Source organism: Parasteatoda tepidariorum, chromosome 12 (assembly GCF_982258835.1).
Source record: "Parasteatoda tepidariorum strain Cologne lab strain chromosome 12, Ptep-v5.0, whole genome shotgun sequence".
NCBI classification, from domain to species: Eukaryota; Metazoa; Arthropoda; class Arachnida; order Araneae; family Theridiidae; genus Parasteatoda; species Parasteatoda tepidariorum.
The window spans coordinates 10237285-10259798 of NC_141766.1; the positions used below are offsets into that span (position 1 = coordinate 10237285).

The 22514-nt window shown below is 27.4% G+C and overlaps 1 protein-coding gene and 1 long non-coding RNA gene across 6 annotated transcripts in view; one reads left to right on the forward strand and one right to left on the reverse strand.

Annotated features, from left to right (window-relative positions):
- LOC139427215 (uncharacterized) overlaps window positions 1–20018 on the reverse strand; it is a 73223-nt gene extending 53205 nt beyond the window's left edge. Inside the window, exon 1 of the long non-coding RNA XR_011638351.2 lies at window positions 19860–20018. This is a non-coding gene — a long non-coding RNA (uncharacterized LOC139427215). The remainder of the gene's footprint in view (window positions 1–19859) is intronic.
- Window positions 1–22514, forward strand: part of LOC107452633 (sodium/calcium exchanger 3) — a 257682-nt gene that overhangs the window by 210497 nt on the left and 24671 nt on the right. For 3 of the 5 annotated variants that reach the window (XM_016069177.4, XM_016069183.4, XM_071188150.2), the window contains 2 exons: window positions 18403–18494; window positions 18664–18687. In XM_016069177.4, the coding sequence (XP_015924663.2) occupies window positions 18403–18494; window positions 18664–18687 (116 nt within the window). The remainder of the gene's footprint in view (window positions 1–18402; window positions 18495–18663; window positions 18688–22514) is intronic. The other 2 variants (XM_016069197.4, XM_071188152.2) reach the window with 1 other exon arrangement.

Below are 22514 nucleotides of genomic sequence, written 5' to 3' on the forward strand. Positions count from 1 at the left end.
ACCTCTCTTATATACTTAACAAGAAATTAAAATTTTCTTTAATCTCTCTAAACAAAAGGGTGTGTTTGCGATTGTAAATAATTTATTATTCAAATTTCGATTGAGTTTTTTTAATACATAAAAGTAATTAAATTTTGGCAAGACGAAAGAGTGTTAAATCTCAAAAGCTTTAAAATTTCATTAACTGTAAAAAAAATAACTTTCCTGCAGCTTATCATTATCGCCGAAGAATAAAATTGGCTTTCTTCTTTGGACTTCCTATTTACCATATTTATCGTTTTTCCTAATTTCCAACCTGTCTCAGACATTCGCTTATTTCCATAAAACTAAAATAAATAGTCCCATACATTTTTAATATTCTATTTTTCAGTACAATACCACACTTTCAAATATTTTTGATAACTTATTAATTCCTTAAAATAACTTAATAATCAACTTAATCATTTCATCAATGCATTTCATCAATCTAAAATTATATTTAAATGACAAAGGTTAATTTTATTAGAAACAAATACATTTTAAATATTTTTAAAAGCAAATGAATTAATTTATGTTTTTCGCATTAACCTTTACGCTTTGCTTACAATGTGAAACTTTACAAAAAATTTTCTTTGTTTACAAAATTCAAAACAGTTATTTAAAGATTGTAAACATCATAGTTAACACTTATATGCTACACGTATTTCAATTTCAGGAAAAAAATTTCGTTTTAGATGTGAAAAATTAATAATAATAAACTGCATAAAAATTTGAGAAATTCAAGACTAAATAAATGTAATGACATTCCTACATTTGCATAATTTTTTCTGTCCTAATCTTTTTTAAAATTGTTATTTATTTATTTTATTCCTTAGTTTCTGAACCCTAAATCAGGAGTTATTCTATTTTTTCCCCTTAATTCAAAGTTAGTGGTCTGTGTGTTTCCGCTAAAATTCTAAATTTAACTGAAAACTAAAATTAATCCTAAAAAATTTTATAAAACTTTTATAATTACTGTTCCGGAAGAAAAGGATTAGAATTAATTGTGGTTAGTCAGAATCCAAATTAATTTTTGATTCCGGAGAAACTTATTTTTTTAAATGTCTGTGACTTTGTCAGAAAACTTTGTTAGTTTTGCAGTCCGGCATTTTTTTTTTTTTTCAATTTCAAGACTAGTACTCTTGCTTATCAAAAATTTTACTGATTTTGCATCTTTAATTTCTTCTAAAAATGCATTACATACTTGCTTAATTATATGCTATCATTTTATTTCCATTTCGCTCTAACAGACAATTGAATGGCTTGGAGCAATGTAAGAGTACATGAAAATTAAAAAAAGGGCATAGAAAATGTGTAAAAACTATTTTCAAAGAATACATTACCACTTTTTTCAAAAAACGCATCACAAATCAGCTTAATTATCTGCTATTACTTTGCTCTACTGCTCAACTAAATGGCTTGAAGCAATATAACTATACTTTGAATGTTTTTTTTTTAAAAAATGACACAAGCATTAGCGCTTTGAGATTGAAATATAATGAGCTTGGAGCAATATGATGATGATAAGTCACATTTTCGAACTGTTCATAAGAGCGTTTTTAAAGAAGTTTTTGGAGAAAAAATTTCTGGTTAAGTTATGCGATTTTTCTAAGTACTGTCTAGTTGGAATTTCGAAAGCTTATCAAATATCTAACTCACCCACTGTGGCTTATGGGATACAGAGCTCGCCTCCCACTGCCCCCGGTTCGTACTGTCCATATTACTTTCATAAAAGTATTCTCAGTGATACTGTCCATGAGTTAGAATCCCTTAGTCTTTGGACTAACTGTGGAAAGTTTTCACTGTTTTCTTCTTTGTGGAATGTAAATGTGAATAGTTCCCATCTTACTCCCTCCATGAAGGATAGTTTGTCCTAATGCTTGATCCAAGTTTCCTATCGTCTTCTGGGTTAGATTCAAAAAGACAAGTCAGGAGAGTTGAACATTGGTAAATGTAAATCCAAAAATGTAGTAGCTGCTCAACACATATAAAATAAAATGAAATAGAAGTGTGAAAACAATACTAAGAAACAGTTTGGTATAATAAAATGTTCCTTTGTGAAAAGTGCAGCATATCATAATCGTGATCTAAGATTAAATCAGAAAGATATTTATAGGATATGAAAAGAGTTAGTGAGAGAGTTTGTTCTTTAAATCCCTCCAAAAGTGTTCCCAATTTTGATCATTACTTTTAAAAATGTTTTAAGAAGTTTAAAACTTTTTATGTGGGCCAATAGACACTATGTTGTAATAAAGATTTTTAATTGTTATAATAATGCTATTAGTTGTTTAAGTCAAATGTTCATTCCAAAATTTATGTTTGATATATTTCAGAAGGTAAGTGCAAATTTAAATTTTCAGTTAGTCACTAGCTAGCGGTTTTAAAACTGTAAGTATTGCATGCATAAGACAAAAATTTATCTATGACGGTTAAACAGAAAGTTTAAAATTTATTACGCAAAATATAAATTCTAAATTATCTTTGGAATGAAAAATTTTACCGATTACTCAATGTTGAGTACTTGTGAATATCTTGCAAGAATATATCTTGTTAGATGTAAAATATTTTCTCTTTTAAAATAATAGTTCTTATTTCCACACGTATAGTAAAAAATACTAAACAGAAAATAAATTTAACTGAATAAATTGTTTTTATCTCATGCTCTAAGATATTATGATAAGATTTCTAAGTTATATCACATATTATAAGACAAGTGTCGGAAAAAATCCCGAGCTTTTGGTTTTTCCATAGAGGCGGAATCATGGCAAATTCAATCTTATTCTTGTTCCTAATTTTTTTTCTCAGTATTATTTTATATCTTTTTTAATAATAAAAATATCTTGATTATGCTATTTTTTATTCAAAAATGCAAAAAGTGAAATTAACATTAATAGATCTAAACTTTGGGTTGCTCCCTTGATGAAACTATTGTGACCATGTTTTCCAGATAGCAGCTAACCCCGACATTTTGAGGGTTAAAAATCCGAATTCGTCGGAAAAAAGGGTACTTTTATTCTGAAAAAGTCCGTTTTTGTGTCTAATTTCATAACTTAAAATATCATTTGCACTTATTTATTAGCATATTTGATGTCCCCCCTTCAAACCATTAAGATTGAGACCCAGAACGTGACGATCCAATTATTAGATAAAAAGTTATTTGGGGTGTCCGTTAGTTTTTTGATGCACTGTACACTTCGCAGTTTAAAGATGATCCCCTGAAACTGTTTTGTAACTAATTTTATCTTCTTTTGCAATTTCATCTCTAAATTTCACTGTCGTGGTTGAATATAATTTTATGAAATAATTCACGCAAACATCCACTCATATTAAAGCAAATTTATGCTGCTTTTCCGTGATAATAACATTTTGACAACATATTTACTAAAAACGAAAGAAAAAAGCAAAAGCACTTAGAAACGAACATTTATTTTATTGAGAAAAAAAAGGCATTTTTCAGACTAAACAATGGATTGTGGCTGATATTTCCCTTCTACTGTTGAAAGCATAAATTTTTTCCTGCATTTGAGAAAGCCATTGTACTTTTATGTAGTTTTTGACACAAACATTTCTTTTATTACTAAAAGGGTGTTTTAAACTTTCATGCGACACTTTATTGTCATTTAGAAACAAATGTATTAGAAAAATAAAAATTGTAAGAGACTTAAAAAAAAACTAATTTCATTTATTTTTGTCTGCGTGCAGTCTATAATTTTCAATTGATTTGTTGCTACTTTTTGATTACCTAAAATTGCACTTAATGTAATAATAAGCAAATATTTTTACGCAAATAAGTTTGAAAAAGGATTTTTTAAAATCTAAACTCTCAGTCCAAGTAAATATCTAACAATACTTATTGCTTATCAATTACAGTAAGAAAATGTTAATTTAAGGATTTTTTCCGTTGTTTTCATGGAATATGATTTTATAAAGGATAATTTGTCTTTTAATTCTGTATTGAAAGCCTACTGAAAAATTAGGCTTAAGACAGCATCAATCACCGCCATATTCTTATAATTTTGTAAAGAAAGATGATAAAGGATAATTTGCCTTTTAATTCTGTACCGAAAGACTACAGAATAATTACGCTTAAGACAGCATCAATCACCGCCATATTCTTATAATTTTATAAAATAAGATGATTCAATTAAGATGACTTTATAAAGGATAATTTACTTTATAATTCTGTATTGAAAGCCTACTGAATAATTAGGCTTAAGACAGCATCAATCTCCGCCATATTCTTATAATTTTGAACCCAACCCTCAAGACGAGAGCTCTTGAGTCACGTATCGAGATAATTGATTATTCACGTTTTTATGTCTATGATGAAAATAACTGGGGAAGTAAAGCTCATTTTATGTTACATTTTTAGAAAATCTTCTAAGTCTAGCTTGACGGCAAAGGAACTGCTACTAGATATTTTCTGTTAATATTGTCCTAATAGGGAAGAAATATAAATCATCAAATCATTTTGCATTGTAGATTAATGCTTGAAGAAGGTTCTAATGCTCGTTTTACATCTTATTTTTTTCTCTCGCCATCAAGCAAGTTTTATGTTTCGTGATCTCCCCGCCTTCCTCAATTGTGACTTCATACACTGAGAAAAAAGTATGGTTAAAACTAAGAGGAAAATGCGAAATTTACCGTTTTTCTGCTTCTGTGGGAACTTCACAAAGCGCGGTAACTTTTACGGAAGCGCTTTGTTAATGAGTTTGGTAAAATTGGCGACAAAATATTGTTATAGAATATATGCTAAAATTTATATTTGGTTAATTTTAAGTTTTGTTTTTCCTTTAATTGTGTGGTAATAAAAACTATAACTCTGAAAACTTTCGATAAACCGTACACATATTAATAGAAAAATTTCCAAATGGATGGTTTAAATGCAATCATGTTTACGTTTCATTATTAGAACTATGGTTTTTTTTTTACCAAAAATGTGAATACCTTAGAGTACAGTAATTTTACCATAATTTTTCTTCCCTGTTGATTTTAAAAAATAACAAAAACTTTCCTTTCACACGAAACTGTAATGAGTTATGAATTTTATGCAAATTAATGCAAATTAAAACTTTTCATTATTTTTTTTAAATTGTAAAGTTTTATTATTTTTATATTTTATTTAATTTCAAAGACTTTTCTTTTATTATAATTGAAATTCTAAACCTTAATTAAATCAAAGAATGAGTTTGTTACAATACTTCCAACTTCAATCTTCTTATTAAAACAAATATATTAGAACAATTTTAAAAATTACAAACTTAAAAAATATATAAATTTCTTTTACAGCTTTGACTATTTTTGTTTTTATTCCCTTTTTCCTTTTGTTCCCAGAAAAAATTTACATAATTATACGGCGTCCATTTTAACCTAGACGAATCAGAAATTTATTCACGTATATAACTTTTTTTTTAATTTACTGAAAAGAGAAAGTCAAAGATAGGTAATTCTCTCTCACACTTCTCAAATCTTTTAGAACTTTCGAACGCGCTCAATACGTTTGACTTATAAAGTTCAAAAAAAGAAAGAAGTAATTTCGTATTGAATTTTTTGAATAACAAATAATGTTTAGAATAAAGGAGCTACACTAGAAGGAAATTATTTCTTCCTTAAATGTGTTTTTCTGCTCTTCATTTGGCTTGAAATGATTTGCATGTAAAATGAATAATTTAGAAAAATGAGAATTTAGAAAAATTAAGGATCATGTAGTATAAAGTCCATACTTTTTTTTAATATTTTAAGAATTTTTTTAAGAAAGTAATTCTGCGCACTGTTGGATTGTATTATGATAAAATTAATTACATATCACAATTAATCGCAAATGTTATCACATATTACAAAAAGATATTTTATTGTTAATTTTAGCAAACTCATTGCCAAAGAGCTTCGGTAAATATTACAATGAGCTGGAAATATGGAAAATGTTAACATATTCTAGTAGTTTTGACTATATTTTCTTTTTCTGGATATATTAGGCATTGATAGCTTTTGATCAATATGCTGCCATTGTCTCCTTGCCACCAGGCTAACCGTGGAAGATTTTCGTGCTCGTTCTTTCCATGTAACATAAACGCTGGTTAATTCCATCGGGAAGTCCTCCATGATCGCAAATTTCTCTCATTACTTGATTCAGAAATTCCCCTGTCTTCTGGATTAGGTTCAGAATTATAAGGCTACAAAGTTGATCACTGGTAGTCTTGAAAGCAGAATTTTGTCGGCTGTTCAACGACGGTTATAAAATAAAAATGAAATATGCTACCATTTAGTTAAAATGTCTTTTTTAAACAAATATCCATTCCGCAGGTTAAACTACAATGCTACTATACATGCGTCTAACTTTTTACGTAATACGGATAACACATTAAATAATTGAGGCTACTGCTCTGAAATATCTTCAGTAAGGATCCCAGTTAATTTGAACATCCACGCAATTATTTTAACAGAAATTAAAATAATTACGTGTATGGACAAATCTGGAACCAAAAACTCTAGTTCTAATATTATATTCTAGTTCAAAACATATTGAAAAATGTAACCTCTGATTATTCTGCTTTTTTTTTCTTTACTGTTATAATCCTACTACTTCTCCATACACATAATTTTTATAACGAAATTGATTTCAACTGATTTAAATTTTTCAAAACATGTAGAAATAAGTAACCCCTAGTTACTTCCACTAAATTTGTTTTTCTTTACTGTCATAATCCAGCGCATTTGACAATACACATAATTATTTTAAAGTAATTCGTTTTATGTCTCCTAAATCTAGTTCAAAACACATAGAAAAATATAATCCTTAGTTTCCAAGAAAATTTGTCTTTTTTTAATATTATACATGAAATAATATATTTTAATAGGGGATTAAATGTAAATTTTATTTTTTGAAAATTGTATTTTTTTTCATTTAATATTATTAGAATATTAATATTAATTTGCCAAAAAAATTAGGGCCCCAATTTTAAAGTCGTAAACAAATTTTAATTACCTGAATTGAATCCCTCTTTCGCTGCCTTATTTCTCTCCGAATTTAATAACATTTTAATATTAAGCAATCAAATACAAATGACGGCTAACTATAATTAATTTAAAACTTAGTCCATTCCCCAACAGATGGCGCTTTTGTATTCTTTCAAGGTTATTCACAGTTTTTTAAGTTACTTTGAAATGCAGTTGACCAACTGCAAATGAAAAATTCCTTGAAAGGTAATTAATTCTTGATGTACATCGTACCAAAATCGGAACTTTCGAACGGTGAAGAGAGGGTTTAATTAAATATTGAAACTAAAATCTGCAAGTAATCTTTGTAGCTGACCAAATTTTAAGGAAGAATAATTAATGGTTATAAAACTCTTGCCACCACTGATTTCCTCTTGCAGACCAAAAATGCACATTTAGTAGACTGGTAGTCCAAACTATGAAATAATTATTTTTAATTCGCTCTGGGTCTGCCGCTTATTTAAGCGATTTAATTATTTTTAATCATTATTAATTTATTTTCTTGACAGACGTATGCACTGACGGGTGACAAAATTTATAAGCACTTTACACTTGGTCTATTACGTATTAAAATAACTATTTTTTTAATCGAATCCCATCGTTGCAAAGGACGCATAATATATTCTTGAATGTTCAATAAACCATTTTTGTATATTAAACTTTTGTGCAAATTAAAATTACTTTTTTATTTCAATGAGACAATTGGAGTTTGAAGCCTGCGTCGGAAAAATTGCAGAATATGCTTCAAAATAACATTAAATGGTGAATTTTCTTACTTCAATTGCATTTATGATATTTCAAAGCTCATACAGTGCAAAAGATTCTGGATCAAATTACGGTAAAAAGTACCGGTATTTTTACCGTAAAGTCCATTTTTACCAAACATTTTACGAAACAAAAAATCTGATATACCGTAATTTTTGCAGCAATAATGACCGTAAAATCACTCCAATTGAATAAGTATTGCTGAAAAAATTACGGTATAATATTTTACGGCAAAAATATATGTTACTGTTTAAGGGATTTTACTGTATAATGAATTTTACAGATGATACACCTAAATTGCCGATACCCATAATTTGATCCGGAAATTATTACAATGTGTGATTATGTCTTAATGCAAGGTAACTACTCACAGTTTAAAAATTTAAATATTAGAAGCAAAAGTTAAGCTAAACGTAAAATATACTTCGCGAATCTAGAAATAAATTTCAAAGTCTTCTCCCAAAAAATGCCGCGTAGTAAATAATTTCAACTAAAAAATCTCGAAGTGTTCGCATTTTCGAAAGTATTCAGATGTTAATTTGTCTCTTTATTTAAAGATCAAATAAAGCTAGAATTTAATTATAGAAAGAAGCATTGACTTTTCTTCTATTATGACCAAAGCTTATATAATCTTAAAAAAATTTACCTTTTCTCTAACGAAAAAAACGCGTTCTAATAACTAATTTCTACTGAAATGGTATCAAAATTTTAATTCAGTAAAACAAAGCTTAACTTAAAAAAAAGTACTATTTCGCCGTAAAAAAGTCTTCTAATAACTATTTTTTAACTAAAGTTACATAAAACTCACTATTTTACTAAAACAAACTTCGAAATGCTAATATTGTCATGAGTAATTTAGATCTTGTTCTGTTTATTCTAAGATCAAATAAAGCTAAAACTAACTAACATCAGTCTACTTTTCCCCTATTATGACCAAAGATTTATGTTCTTAAAAAATATACTATTTTTCTCCCGAAAAAGCACCACCTAATAATTAATTTCCATTGAAATACCGTCAAACTTTTTACTCATTAAAAAAGACCATGAAATATCTTAATAAAAATACTATTTTTCTGTATAAAAAACGTATTCAAACAACTATTTAAAAGTTCTTAAAACTCATTATTTTATTAAAACAAATTTCAAAATGTTTATATTGTCATAAGTAATTTAGATGCTATTCTATTTATTTTAAAATCAAATGAAGCTGGAACTAACTACAAGCGCACGAGTTGACTTTCCTCCTATTATGACCAAAGCTTAAAATCTTATAAAAATGTACTATTTCTCTCCCAAAAAAAATTTTTTAATAAGCAATTAAAGATTTTTGAAACCTTTTATCCATTAAAACAAATATCAAAAAATCTTATTAAAATAAAAATTTACTATTTTTTTCCCAAAGAAGAGCGTTCTAATAACTTATTTCTAATGAAAGACTATCAAGCTTTTTATTCATTAAAACAAACACTGAAAAATCTTATTAAAATAACAATTTACCATTTTTCTCCCCAAAAAAGAGCGTTCTAATAATTTAGTTCTACTGAAAGACTATCAAGCTTTTTATTCATTAAAGCATATAAAAATCTTATTAAAATAAGAATTTACTATTTTTCTCCCAAAAAAGAGCGTTCTAATAACTTATTTCTACTGAAAGACTATCAAACTTTTTATTCATTAAAACAAACATTGAAAAATCTTATTAAAATAACAATTTACTATTTTCCCCCCAAAAAAGAGCGTTCTATTAACTTATTTCTGCTGAAAGACTATCAAGCTTTTAATTTATTAAAACAAACATTAAAAAATCTTAATAAAAATACTGTTTCTCCATAAAAAAACGGGTTCTAATAACTATTATGTTCTATAACTATGAATTTCATAAAACTCATTATTTTATTAAAATAAGCTTCAAAATATTTATATTGTCATAAGTAATTGTTGTTCTGCTTATTCGAAGATCAATTAAATAACACTGGAACTAATTATATTTGCACAAGTTGATTTTTCTCTTATTATTATGACCGAAACTTATTCGACACATCAAGATCAAATATATCTCTGTTAGAATTCTATTTTAATCTTCATTTAACAAGAGTGAAAATTTTATGTCAAATAAATTTACATTTGATCATTATAGTTTAAAGACAATAGGATCTCATTAACCTTTTGGGGGAAATATTAGTTTACGGATAACTTAGAAGGTGTATAGCTAAACATTATTTTATGAAATTTTATTAAGTATGTAGGGGAGAGTCGGGTACCCCCGCCCACTGTCAATTTCATATGTATAAAATATTTTTTCAAGTCAATGGGCGATCGGACATTAATTCTTATATTAACAAAAGATTATTTTCAAAGTTTCAAGTATTTATGCAGCTGTTAACATGGTAAGAAACAGTTTTGAAAATATGTTGAATACAGTAGTCATGAAATTAAGAAAAATTGGTTGAATGTTTCGATTAAACTTCATTTTAATACTAAAAAAATAATTTTTTCTATACATGCAGCATTAAAGTATGTAGTCTTAAGTTTAATTTGCACAAAGAAAGAAGTCTATATGTGAAAAATTGTTCGAGTAATTACAAATTTACAAAAAAAATGGATTTCGGGTAGCCCCGCTCACATGAATGTCGGGTATCAACGACCAATTTTATTTCGTCGATAAATGTACGGTTGCAAAGATTATTATTTTATTGCTTCAAATTTGAATGTTGTATGCATTTTTAACAACAAATATTGTTGTTATTAAATGATAGAATTCACTAAAAGTATGTAAATATGCAATAAATAAAATAATTTTGTGATAAAAATGATAAACGAGGTTTACCTATTGTCAATACATTGGTCAATTTCATTTACACCTGAAAAAACAGTCAAAAAATTTAATTTTTGTAACTGGCCGGGGCTACCCGACACATTTTGAAAAGAGCTGAAAAACATGTTTTTTTTTAATTTCTAGTTTTTTAAGTTAAACTATTTTTTTTTTGTTTATTCTTTTTGCATTATTTAATTCGACGATAAAGCAATAGAAACATACAAAAATATTGATTATTACTCAATATTATACAGAAATATAAGCAATACTCCTTAAGTGAGCGGGGCTACCCGACTCTCCCCTAAATAGTAAATCATTCGAAAATATTTTTAAAAAATAGTAAAATTATTTTATGAGTTTTTCTTCTATTATCTTAATACACTAAACAGATTCTGCATAAAATTACTATAAAAAGTACCGGCACTCAGGGTGCCGGTACTTTTTACCGTAAAATCCATTTTTAGCAGAACATGTACGGAACAAATAACCTGATACACCGTAATTTTTGCAGTAATAATTACAGTAAAATCACCTGAATCACCCTAATTAATATTACTGTAAAATTACTTTTAAATTACAGTAAAAATTACGTTATAATAGTTTGCAGTAAAAATGGATTTTACAGTAAAAATGGAATTTACGGATGATGCACCAAAGTGTTGATAATGTATGCCGTAATTTGATCCGGAAATTTCTACAGTGCATGCAAATTGTTATCTTTTTAAAAAAATTATGTATTATTGTTTATTTAGGACTGGAAACAAAAACTATTTTGAAATGTTTTTTTGTCTCTCAAAAATGTTTGATTTTCTGTAAAGCTATAATTTTTTCTTTTTTTTATATTCAAACAAAACCCCTTTTATTTAAATATATAAATACCGTGTTTAAAATTTTGACGTGAAAATTTTTCTTAAAAATTAATAATAATAATTTGGGACTTTTGAGCTTTTATTACTTTTAAGCCTTCTGTGCATGGATAACTACGCAGTAAAAACACATGTAAAATACAGAGAAAAAACATGAATCTCTTTTGAGTTACATAGCTCTTGTTCAAATGCGTGTAAGCGATTTTCTCGTTAACAGAGCTACGGAAAATACCGGTTTTCCTGAGTATTTTTCTAAAACGATTTCATGAAAAAATGTAGAAAAAAAAGATTTCATAAGTATTTAGCTGCCCAAGCGGTGTGGTGGGTTGAGACTTTGCCTAAAACGGCCTCGGATTGACTTTCTGTGCTATTAGGCGCGTCTGATCGGATTGCACCTCTTCCAATTGTGTTGTAGGGATTTAGTTTTTTTTTTCTAAATTCATATCCCTGTCAGTTTCAGTGTCAGCCAGAAAAAGGTTTAACGCCTAAAAACCACGAAGTGATTAACAAAATTTTGCTTTTTTTTTTATTTCTGTGAAATTATTGAGTCTTTCGTGACTTTTTTTTCCGAACTTTTGCAAAAGCTTCCTGTTTTTAATTATCAGTAATTTTACACGAGATTCTAGGTAAATGATTTCCAGTAGATTTTCATGCATTTTTCTACTGCTTAGATGTAATATTAGTTCCATATTGTAAATTGTACTTTGCAATATCAGTTTTTTATTGTAAATTCATGATTTGAAAATAGAACTTACATGGCCTGATAAAAAAATTTAATTCTTACGGTTTTCTGCATGAACACATTTAACTGAGGGAAGCAATTTTGCAAATGTTCGATTATTTTGTCTGACATTCCTCACTTGATCACCAAGGTTGCTAAACAGAATCCTCTCACATCCGCACTCTGACAAATAATAGCACAAATACTACTTGATGACTGCAAATTGGAAAAAATCCAAAAAACAAGAAGAACTTCAAGAAAAAAAATCAATGGAAGACACAATAAATAATTTGTGCAATACAATTGGTGAAACTACTTGTAATTGGGAAAACGTCTACCCATTCATGGAGAGTAAAATATGTTCTGGTAATAAAACATGCACATGATATCTAGAAACAAGATTGTAGTCGATCAATTCTCTGGTGATGAAGAAACGTTCAACAGTCTGGAAACTTGTAGACGAACTTATCATTGGATCCTCTCTTTCCTTTTTGGCATTCTTCCTTTCATATTTGATCCATCCAAGTCCTTTGTCTTGAAATGATACAAAGTTTTTCATACGTCACGAAGACCAAATACAACATGCCTAAACTTCGAAAGGATTCCTACTTTACTGATAAAGCTCCATGTGACTGATTTTTTGTAAAATTTCCTTACGTAAAAATGCTTTTGGAATGCTATAATATGTCAAACAGTGAAATAACCTAATATATCGATGGTTATTTTTAATTTTTTTATAACCGTCGTTGAATAGTTGACACAATTTTATGGGTTTACGACTACTAATAATAAGCTTTAGCCCGTCCCGCCCCCGTAAGGGGGCATCCGGGGGCGCTCCGAAAGTTCGAAGTGAGCGTAACAGTTCAATTACATGAGCAAACATATTCAAAATTTTCAAAAGGTGGAATATTAAATATGAAATCCAGAAAACAGTGCTAATTAGAAATAAACTAAGCAAACAAACATTACAAAGAAAATAAACAGTAACAATCTGAAGAGATATTGATGTCGCATCTTCAGTAGGGGTGCAAAGTTAATAAAAGGAAACAATTTCACATGGAAAATATAGGATGTTTGTAACTCAGAATATAATTACGGCTGGCACAACAGTACTAAAGGTATCAAATTCCAGTAATTTTTTTTTTAAACAGAAAGGACATATATATATTATATATAAAAACCCTAGGAACACAAGTGATTAAAATTTTCAAAATGAGGAATCACATAGGGGCAGAGATTGACAAAGCATGAAACTAAAGCACAAAAAAACATTTTAAGAGAAAATTCAAGAAAGAATCAAACCATAACAGGTAAATTAATAATCCGTGATTTTACGACTACTAATGTTCAACTCCGTAGCCTTGTAATTTTGAACCCAATCCAGAAGGCAAGGGAACTCCTGGATCAAGTATTGGGCGAAATTTGCCTTCGTGGAGGACTTTTTGATGAAGCTAACCCGCATTTGCGTTACATGGAGAGGAAAACCACGAGAACCTGCCATGGTTAGTCTGACGGCAAGGGGACTTTAACCCATGAACCACTGAAGATTTGTCGATGATTTACGACAATCTGCAACATGTAAAAAGAGTTGTAGTTGTTGTTCATTAAGGCAAGGGGTGAGATTGTTCTAGTTTTCAGTGGCGCCATCTTATCACAAGAATTAGACTTCTTCTACACCCATGCGTCGAGGCTCGTTTATACGGCGTACCCGTTCATCCATTCATTCGTTCATCTCCAGATTGTGATTTTGACCAGAACCAGAGGACGATAAATCTCCAATTTAGTACCCCCAGAAGTATTGGTTTATTATGGGAACATGGAGGACTTTGTGACCTGACAGATTTAACGTGCACCAACTACAGTTTACAACACATAGAGTCTTCGACTGGCGGGGATCCAAGCCCCAATGGCTTCTTGGACATGAGTCCAACGCTCTAACAACCAGGCCATCCCGATCCAACAAAAAAAGAGTTAAATCTTTTGTACATTTGAACTCAACTATGCCACTCTGGCTTGATTTGGCCAAGGGCAAAAATTAAAGTTGGATACTTTTACAAATGTCTACACAACTACTACTACTACTGGATAACTCAGCTTCCAAAACATTATAGAGATCAATTTTTCCATTACAGCATTCAGAAATTAATGTTGGTAAATTGATCTTCGTATTTGCTTTTAAATGCACTTATATTTTGTAAGTGTAAAGTAAGTTTTAAACTAAAGTAGTTTTGTAACAGCCAATTGTTGTTCAAAGAGTCATGAAGGTGAAGGTTCTGGAAATTCGTGACCAACAATATGATTGTATAAACTCAGTCAGTACTACATGTCAGTCACTTTTTAAATTTTGGTCAACCATGTACCGCTTGATCTGAAGAATTCAAACCATCACCATGGATAGAACCTTGGTCCGTTAGCACGACAATTCAGAAAATCTTAGGGTTTATAGGGATCAGGTTATATTTAATAAAGTCTGAAGTAGATTTTTTTAAGTAGGCAGGAAACATATAAAATGACCAGAGCTCAAGCAGAAATAGGATGTGATTAAGCAAAAAGTTATATATGGATAAAGAATATAAAATGATTAAAATGAATGGAATATTTATATACATATGCTCATAAATTGTAAACTGCTTTAAAATGAATTTAATTATTTTTTTTGTCAACATAGTGCATGCTTTTTTAGATATTTAAACAACATCTTACTATAATGCTTTATCAGGTAAGATATGCTATTTTGAAAATATTTATTCTAGTATCTGGTCTATCTTCTCTGAAGTTACGAGTACGAGTAAGCTAATTTGATAATTCATATATTGCATAGCTAATTTTTTTTTTAAATTCGCTATAATAAATGCTAGAACCCTGCTAGAATGATTACTTATTAGATGAAAAAACTAATTAAAATACATTATAAAAATGTAATTTAAGCATTTTCCTGCTTCATTATTTCAGATTACTATGAATTAAATTTATAGTATCAAACTCTATTTCCCTCTACTGCTAAACCCATTTCAGTAAAAACTTTGTAGTGTGTGACAGAAGTAAAACGTCCAATTTTGTGTGAAAATTAATTTCAAATATTGATTTGTTAGTTTACTTTATTATATTTCAATGAAATAAAACATTGATGAACTTTATAAGACACTTTCAAAATAAATAAATAAAAAAATAATTAATTTTTAGTGAGAAATTTCTCAACTTATTTATTAAGTATTTTTCCTAACTGTACATCCGGCTTTTTCATAAAGAACATAAAATTAAGAATAAAATTTATCGATAACTGTTACTATTATTGTTTACTTTTTGGGGGCAAGCAAGTAGTATATTTAAAGCAAAAATATATTAAAATTAAAAATTCATAACATCATAATCTAATATTTACGCAAATATAATTATTGCACAGAAAATAAAGGGCTAGAAATTTAAAGATAAGAATTGTAATGATTCATTGCATTGCATACAAATCCTTTCTGTTACTAATAAAGTTTCTAATAGTGTTTCTATTTGGGACAAAAATTCATCAGAACTGAAATTTCAATACTTAGGGAAGGTAATAAATTTGCAATATTCTCTCCATTTTAATCAAATCGACAATAGAAGACAAAAGTCATACTCTTTTAGTCGGCGGCAAATCTATGACACTTAGTAGTACCTAACTTATAATTGAAGACTATTAAATAGTATAGTAGAACTCTTGCTATTCAATATGTATTGTATTATTGCAAATGGGCTGAATTTTCTAATCATAGAAAATTAATTACAAAATAACACACAATTCAGAATTTCCACTGATTAGAAGCACTCAATCTAAAAATGTTAAAAAAAAACTCAAAGCTAACTTGGAATCTTTAAACTATCTATCTACTTGTACGATTTTATTTGAATAAGAAGTAGGAAACAAAAAAAACTAATATAAATACGGAAGTAAAATAAAATGAAGTTTGTTAATAATACTAAATATCCTCTAGATAAACAGCTGCTTGAAACCGTAGCTAAAATTTTATTAAAAAAAAAACCTTTAATGCATTGCAGTAAATCTAGTGAGTTATAAATAGAAACAGATTTTGTTAAAGTTTAAGCAAAAAAAGAGAAATCATTTATAAAGATTGACATTAAATAGTTCTCTGGATTTTCTAACAAAATATCTTTTTGACTTTTTATGAGAAGTATTAGAAGTGTTTATCCTGAAAATATCATATCAAACTAACAATGAAAAAAGCGGGAGTGTGACTTTGAATATTTTTTTTAATCCAAAAACTTTCTAGGACAAAGTAATGACATACAAAACTTTTTGCCCTTAGGCTTAAAAGTTTTTAATGACATAATTTATGGTATTCTGTTGTTTTTATACTTTTTGTTTTCATGTTTCATGTTTTTTATATAATAACTCCACATCAATCTCACCTAAATATTTTGACAAATGTAATAAGAAATAAGTTTTAAGAAATGTTGTATTAAATTTTAAGGCATTTTAAAACAAAACATTTTAAAACACTCAGAGATAAACCGAAAATACAGTCATCAGCATAAAATAATTTTCAAACTAACATTTTCATAGCAAAATTACTTTTGTTCATCAATTTTCTAAGCTAAAAAGTCATTTTATGTGAAAAAAAAGTTATGTTGAAACACTTTTATTACTATCCGGGTAAGCTATGAATCTTATAATCATATGTTATAATATTTGTCACAATTCCACATTTTTTCGGTTATTTTAAAAACAATCGGTTATCTTTTTATAAACAAACCTCAGTTATATTCTATCCTTATTAAATACACAATATATTAATTTTGTCATTAAATTAGCGCAAAATAAGCTGAAAATACAACATTTTAATATATGTCATCAGTTTTCAAATGAAACAAAGAGAATCAGAATCGCTTATAAATACAGCTAATTATTCCAAAGTAATTTTATTTTTCTGAGTTATCCTTTTCAATGCTACAGTAAAACATTGGCCGAACATTTCAATTTCATATTTAGATAAATTTTTTAGTAAACGATATATGTATATACCATTACATCACTTTTCGTAATATCACATTAGAACTAAAAACTGTGTCTTTACTTTCCAGTTTTACTAATGTCAAAAATAATGTTGACAAAGAAATTAAATAGAATTTTTTTTACTCAATTCTGTTTCAATTTTTTTGTCGTTTTTTACTATTTTGAGCAATTTTTCGTAAAAAAAAAACAAATTACATTTGTTATAAGAAAACTATTTATAAGAAAGTTTGCTTGTAAGAAAACATCCAAATTGATTTGGAAAATCTTTCCAAATGAAACAATTACTATGCAAATTAAAGTACCAAAAATACAAAATATGTAAAATAAAAAGAAGAAAAATTATCTTTCCATTTAAGTCACAAACTAACACCTAACGGCTATTTTTAAAAAATTATTAGTAAGTGCTGAACCATAACGAGAAATTTATTTAATCGAAAAGTTATAATAAAATGTTAGTTTAAAAAAAAATCAACTTTAAATATAAACAGAGAAAAAAATCCGATTATATTGTTTTGTTTTGAAACAATAAATATAAAAAGGTTAATTAATGCAAATTCTTTAAAAATGCTACATTTAACACATCCCCTGCTTTTTAAATAGAACTAAAAAGCATTTATATTATTTTCATGTATTAAGTTTATGATGAAAAATAATATCTCCCTCATTTTATATTTGGCTTTTAGAGAAATAAATCACTGACTTTCAAGGATTTTCTCATTCATTAATGGTCTATATTATATTGTTTGCATAAAAAAAAAATTAATTATTCAAAAAAAAATTTACGGCTGCTGAGTGGTAAACGAAAATGTTTCTTACATTTTTACCATAAATTTATATTATTAATATTAAAAAGTTATTGATACAAAAGCAATTTTCTTTGGCATGTCTCAATTGTAAAAAAATAACTCTCTAATCTTTAAATATTTTTATTGCTGTCTAAATTATTCAAAGAAAATATATGCTGTCCAACGAATTGTAAAAAAGTAAATCTCTAACCTTTAAATATTTTTATTGCTGTCTAAATTATTCAAAGAAAATATATGCTGTCCTAAGAATTGTAAAAAAATAAATCTCTAACCTTTAAATATTTTTATTGCTGTCTAAATTATTCAAAGAAAATATATGCTGTCCAACGAATAAATTTTCTGATAAAACAAATTGTTAGGTCCTTGTTTATAAAAACAATATTTTAAAGCTAATATGCTTTTTTTAGGAAAGACATACCCCTTCAAATCATTGATAATGAAATGTACGAAGCTGATGCAGTTTTCTTTGTCGAACTTGGTGACCCAAAATTAGAGGAAGGTAAGTTTTTATTCTATCATTTTACTCTAATATCTTTCTAATTCTATCTTAATTAAAAAAAATACCTTCCATTCTTTCCTGTAAAAATATTCTTTACCTGCACTGTTATTCAAAGCAACCAATCATATTTTATCTAATCTATCTCTTTATTTCCATGCTACCTCTGAAGATGTTGGTCTAGCAGAAAATGAAGGTAAAAAGAGCCAAAATTTTTACTGATATAGCTTTTAATTTATATAATCAACTTCTTGGCTCTATTGATACAAATTCTAATATTAAATTCGCTATTTTTTGCCAAGTTTTTGTCCTTGATTAATTCAATTTGCATATTACTCAATGTTTGTCCTTATGCTTGTTTTAAATATTTTCTTGCACGTGCATGTACTAAAAGTGTTTATTGGTAGCTTAGTAGCAGCTAACTTTAAAAATTTATTCCTAAAACGAACTCTCGAAATAGTTATGTGCACTAGATACAAAAAATATATTTTGTTTCATTTGATTACAATAAAATGCATACAACTTAAGCAAATCTATGCAATGAACAATAATAATAAAATCAAAATTAGGGTTAATGTTCATAATAAATAAGGATATATATATATATATATATATATATATATATATATATATATAAGGATATATATCTATATATATATATATATATATATATATATATATATATATATATATATATATATATATATATATATATATATATGTACATACAGAGTGACCCAGGATATCATGGCAACCTTAAAGAGGAGGGGTAGGGGACATCACAAGGATTCAGATTTACCTAATAATTAATGGTCGGAAACGTCTTCGTTTGCCACTAGATGTTGTTGTTCACAATATGGATTGGGAGCGGTGAATCAGTTCCTTGGCCACCACTCTCTCCTGATTTTAGCAACGGGGATTTCATTCTCTGATATTCACTGAAATGTAATGTGTACGTAACACATGTGAATTCCAAAATGGATCTGTCTGCAAGATTAGTCTGTGATGTTGAGGGAAATATAAAAAAATCTAGGTATATTTGAGCGAGTTCTCCAATTCAAGGCCGACTTGTGTAACGCATGCATCTCTAGAAAAGGTGGACACTTTGAACCTCTCTTGTGACTTTTTTAAATATCATCTTCCACAATATAAGAATTATCTTTGACCAATGCATATCTCAGATAATCTATGTCTTGTTTCTTGAACCAGTTATAATACTTTCAAATCATGTTTCCGGCCATGGATTACCTTGAAATTCTTAATCCTTGTGATGTCCCCAAATCTCCTTAAAGTTTGTCCCAATAATCCTGGGACAACCAATATATCATTCAAACAATATTACAAAGTTAACCAGAAATTAATAACTACCTGAAAGTTAATAGAATTTCCACTTGCTTTTAAAACTTGTTAATCGGAAATTTCAATATTTTAGTTGATCATTCACATCAAAATATGTAAGTGCTTAACTAAACCTGAACTGATCAAATAAAAAAATAATTTTATCATAGCTTTTGAAAAATATTTATTTTCTATGATTCATGCTTTCAGAGTAAGCAGAAACAGATAAACACTTTATTGAAAGTGTAGAGGTTTTATTATTAAAACTACTTTCGCAGTAACGTAAAGCCATAATATTTGGTACTTTTAACCAAATAAGAATTCAGTAGCTGCAATTTACCACATTATAGTTCAACGCACTTCAAAAAGTTAACAGTTTGTCGTTATTAGGAATAATTACCTACTATCATTAAAAATATCTAATTAATATATTGGATATTATCTAAATAAAATTAAATCCATTAATTTTTCTGTCGAAAAATTCAAAATAATTAATTTGAACTTTATTTAAAGGAACAGTTTCAAAAAGTATCAGATGAGTGAAGTTTGATAAATTTCCGAATTCAAAATGATTCGCAAATAAATATTTGGTAATATGAATTTTTTTTCGGTTTATTATTTAGTCTGTTAAATATTTCTGTGTACGAACTAATTTTCGTGGAACATGCATTTAAAAATTTGCTAGAATTTATTTTTGGTAATACAATTATATCCAAAACTAGAAATATGAAGATTTTAAAAGTTTACAATGAATATTCATTAGTGGTTTAAATTTACGCATAATTTACGTTTATAAGAACATTCACTGTCTTTACCTTTTTTTCTTCACTTCTTTGATGCATCATTGTATTAATTTTTTCTCCAAAAAAAACTGAAAAGCAGTAAAACTTTTCTTAAGTAAAAATATTAAATAATGTTATTTAATCTCTTTATAGTAATTGTGTTTTTAAACAGTAACGCAGTTATATATATTTTATTGTGCATAAAATCTCAGAGTAAATTTGTTTTGCATTTCAGAACACCAGTCTTTCCAGATTAAATAGAAAAAATAAACTGAACATAAAAGAACAAATAATGAAAAGTATTTTTGAAATAAAAAAAAGTTATTTTTATTATCCTGCTTAATGATAGTAACTTAAGTAAAAAGTGCAAACACTAAGATACTCAAGTGCTTTCTTCTAATGGGAAAAACTACTTTTCTTTTAATTTAACTCAGGGGAAAAATAATGTTTTATCCCACTTTTGCATCTACAGCTAAGAAAAAGGCTAACTTGAATTGCTGAGAAATCTTATTAATGGCTGACTTTTATTGTCGGCCTTTTTCATTCAATGAGGTTTACGTGTATGTGTTAAATTAAAGTAAATAAAAGTTTCTTTCATAAGTTAAAATTCTAGATTTAGATTTGACTATTGATTTTAGAAAGAAACATTTTATAAACTAGATAAAATATTGGATCTTAAATAATTCATTCCTTTTTCATTCAATGAGGTTAACGCGTGAGTGTTAAATTAAAGTAAATAAAAGTTTCCTTCATAAGTTAAAATTCTGGATTTTATAAATTAGATAAAATATTGGATCTTAAATAATTCATTCCTTTTTCATTCAATGAGGTTAACGTGTGAGTGTTAAATTAAAGTAAATAAAAATTTCCTTCATAAGTTAAAATTCTGGATTTTATAAATTAGATAAAATATTGGATCTTAAATAATTCATTCCTTTTCATTCAATTCCCTTTTCATTCAATTAGGTTAACGTGTGAGTGTTAAATTAAAGTAAATAGAAGTTTCCTTCATAAGTTAAAATCCTGGATTTTATAAATTAAATGAAATATTGGATCTTAAATAATTCATTCCTTTTCATTCAATTCCTTTTTCATTCAATGAGGTTAGCGTGTAATTGTTAAATTAAAGTAAATAAAAGTTTCTTTCATAAGTTAAAATTCTGGATTTTATAAATTAAATAAAATATTAGATCTTAAATATTTCCTTCCTTTTTAATTCAATGAGGTTAACGTGTGAGTGTTAAATTAAAGTAAATAAAAGTTTTTTTTCATAAGTAAACATTCTGAATTTTATAAATTAGATAAAATATTGGATCTTAAATAATTCATTCCTTTTCATTCAATGGGCTTAACGTGTAAGTGTCAAATTAAGGTAAATAAAAGTTTCGTTCATACGTTAAAATTCTGGATTAAGATTTAACTATTGATTCCAGAAAGAAAAATTTTATAAATCAGATAAAATAGTGGATCTTAAATAATTTTTTAAAAACTCGAATAATATTTTTTCAAAATTACAATAAACTCAAAAGTGATTCCAACTTATTATAAATGTTTCATTAATGTTTTAATAACTAAATGCAATTAATAAAAACTTTGTACAATATTTAAATACAAAAATACGCTAGCTATATTTAATATGTTTCAGTATTTAAACCAAGTTTTCCCCATTTTAACTCTTAATAGCCAGTGTCTAATATATTGACAACATTTAGTACGGTTTTATCAATTAAAAAATATTTCAAGAATACATTTTTTGCTTTCGCGTCTTAGCAAAGCAATTGTCGATGTGAAAATATAGTTGGAGTTATAAATTTATAAGTGGTTTATAATTGGTAATCAGATTATAATTGTATTAGGTGTTTTAATTATTATGATGAATCATAAGAAAAGTAAAATATTTGAT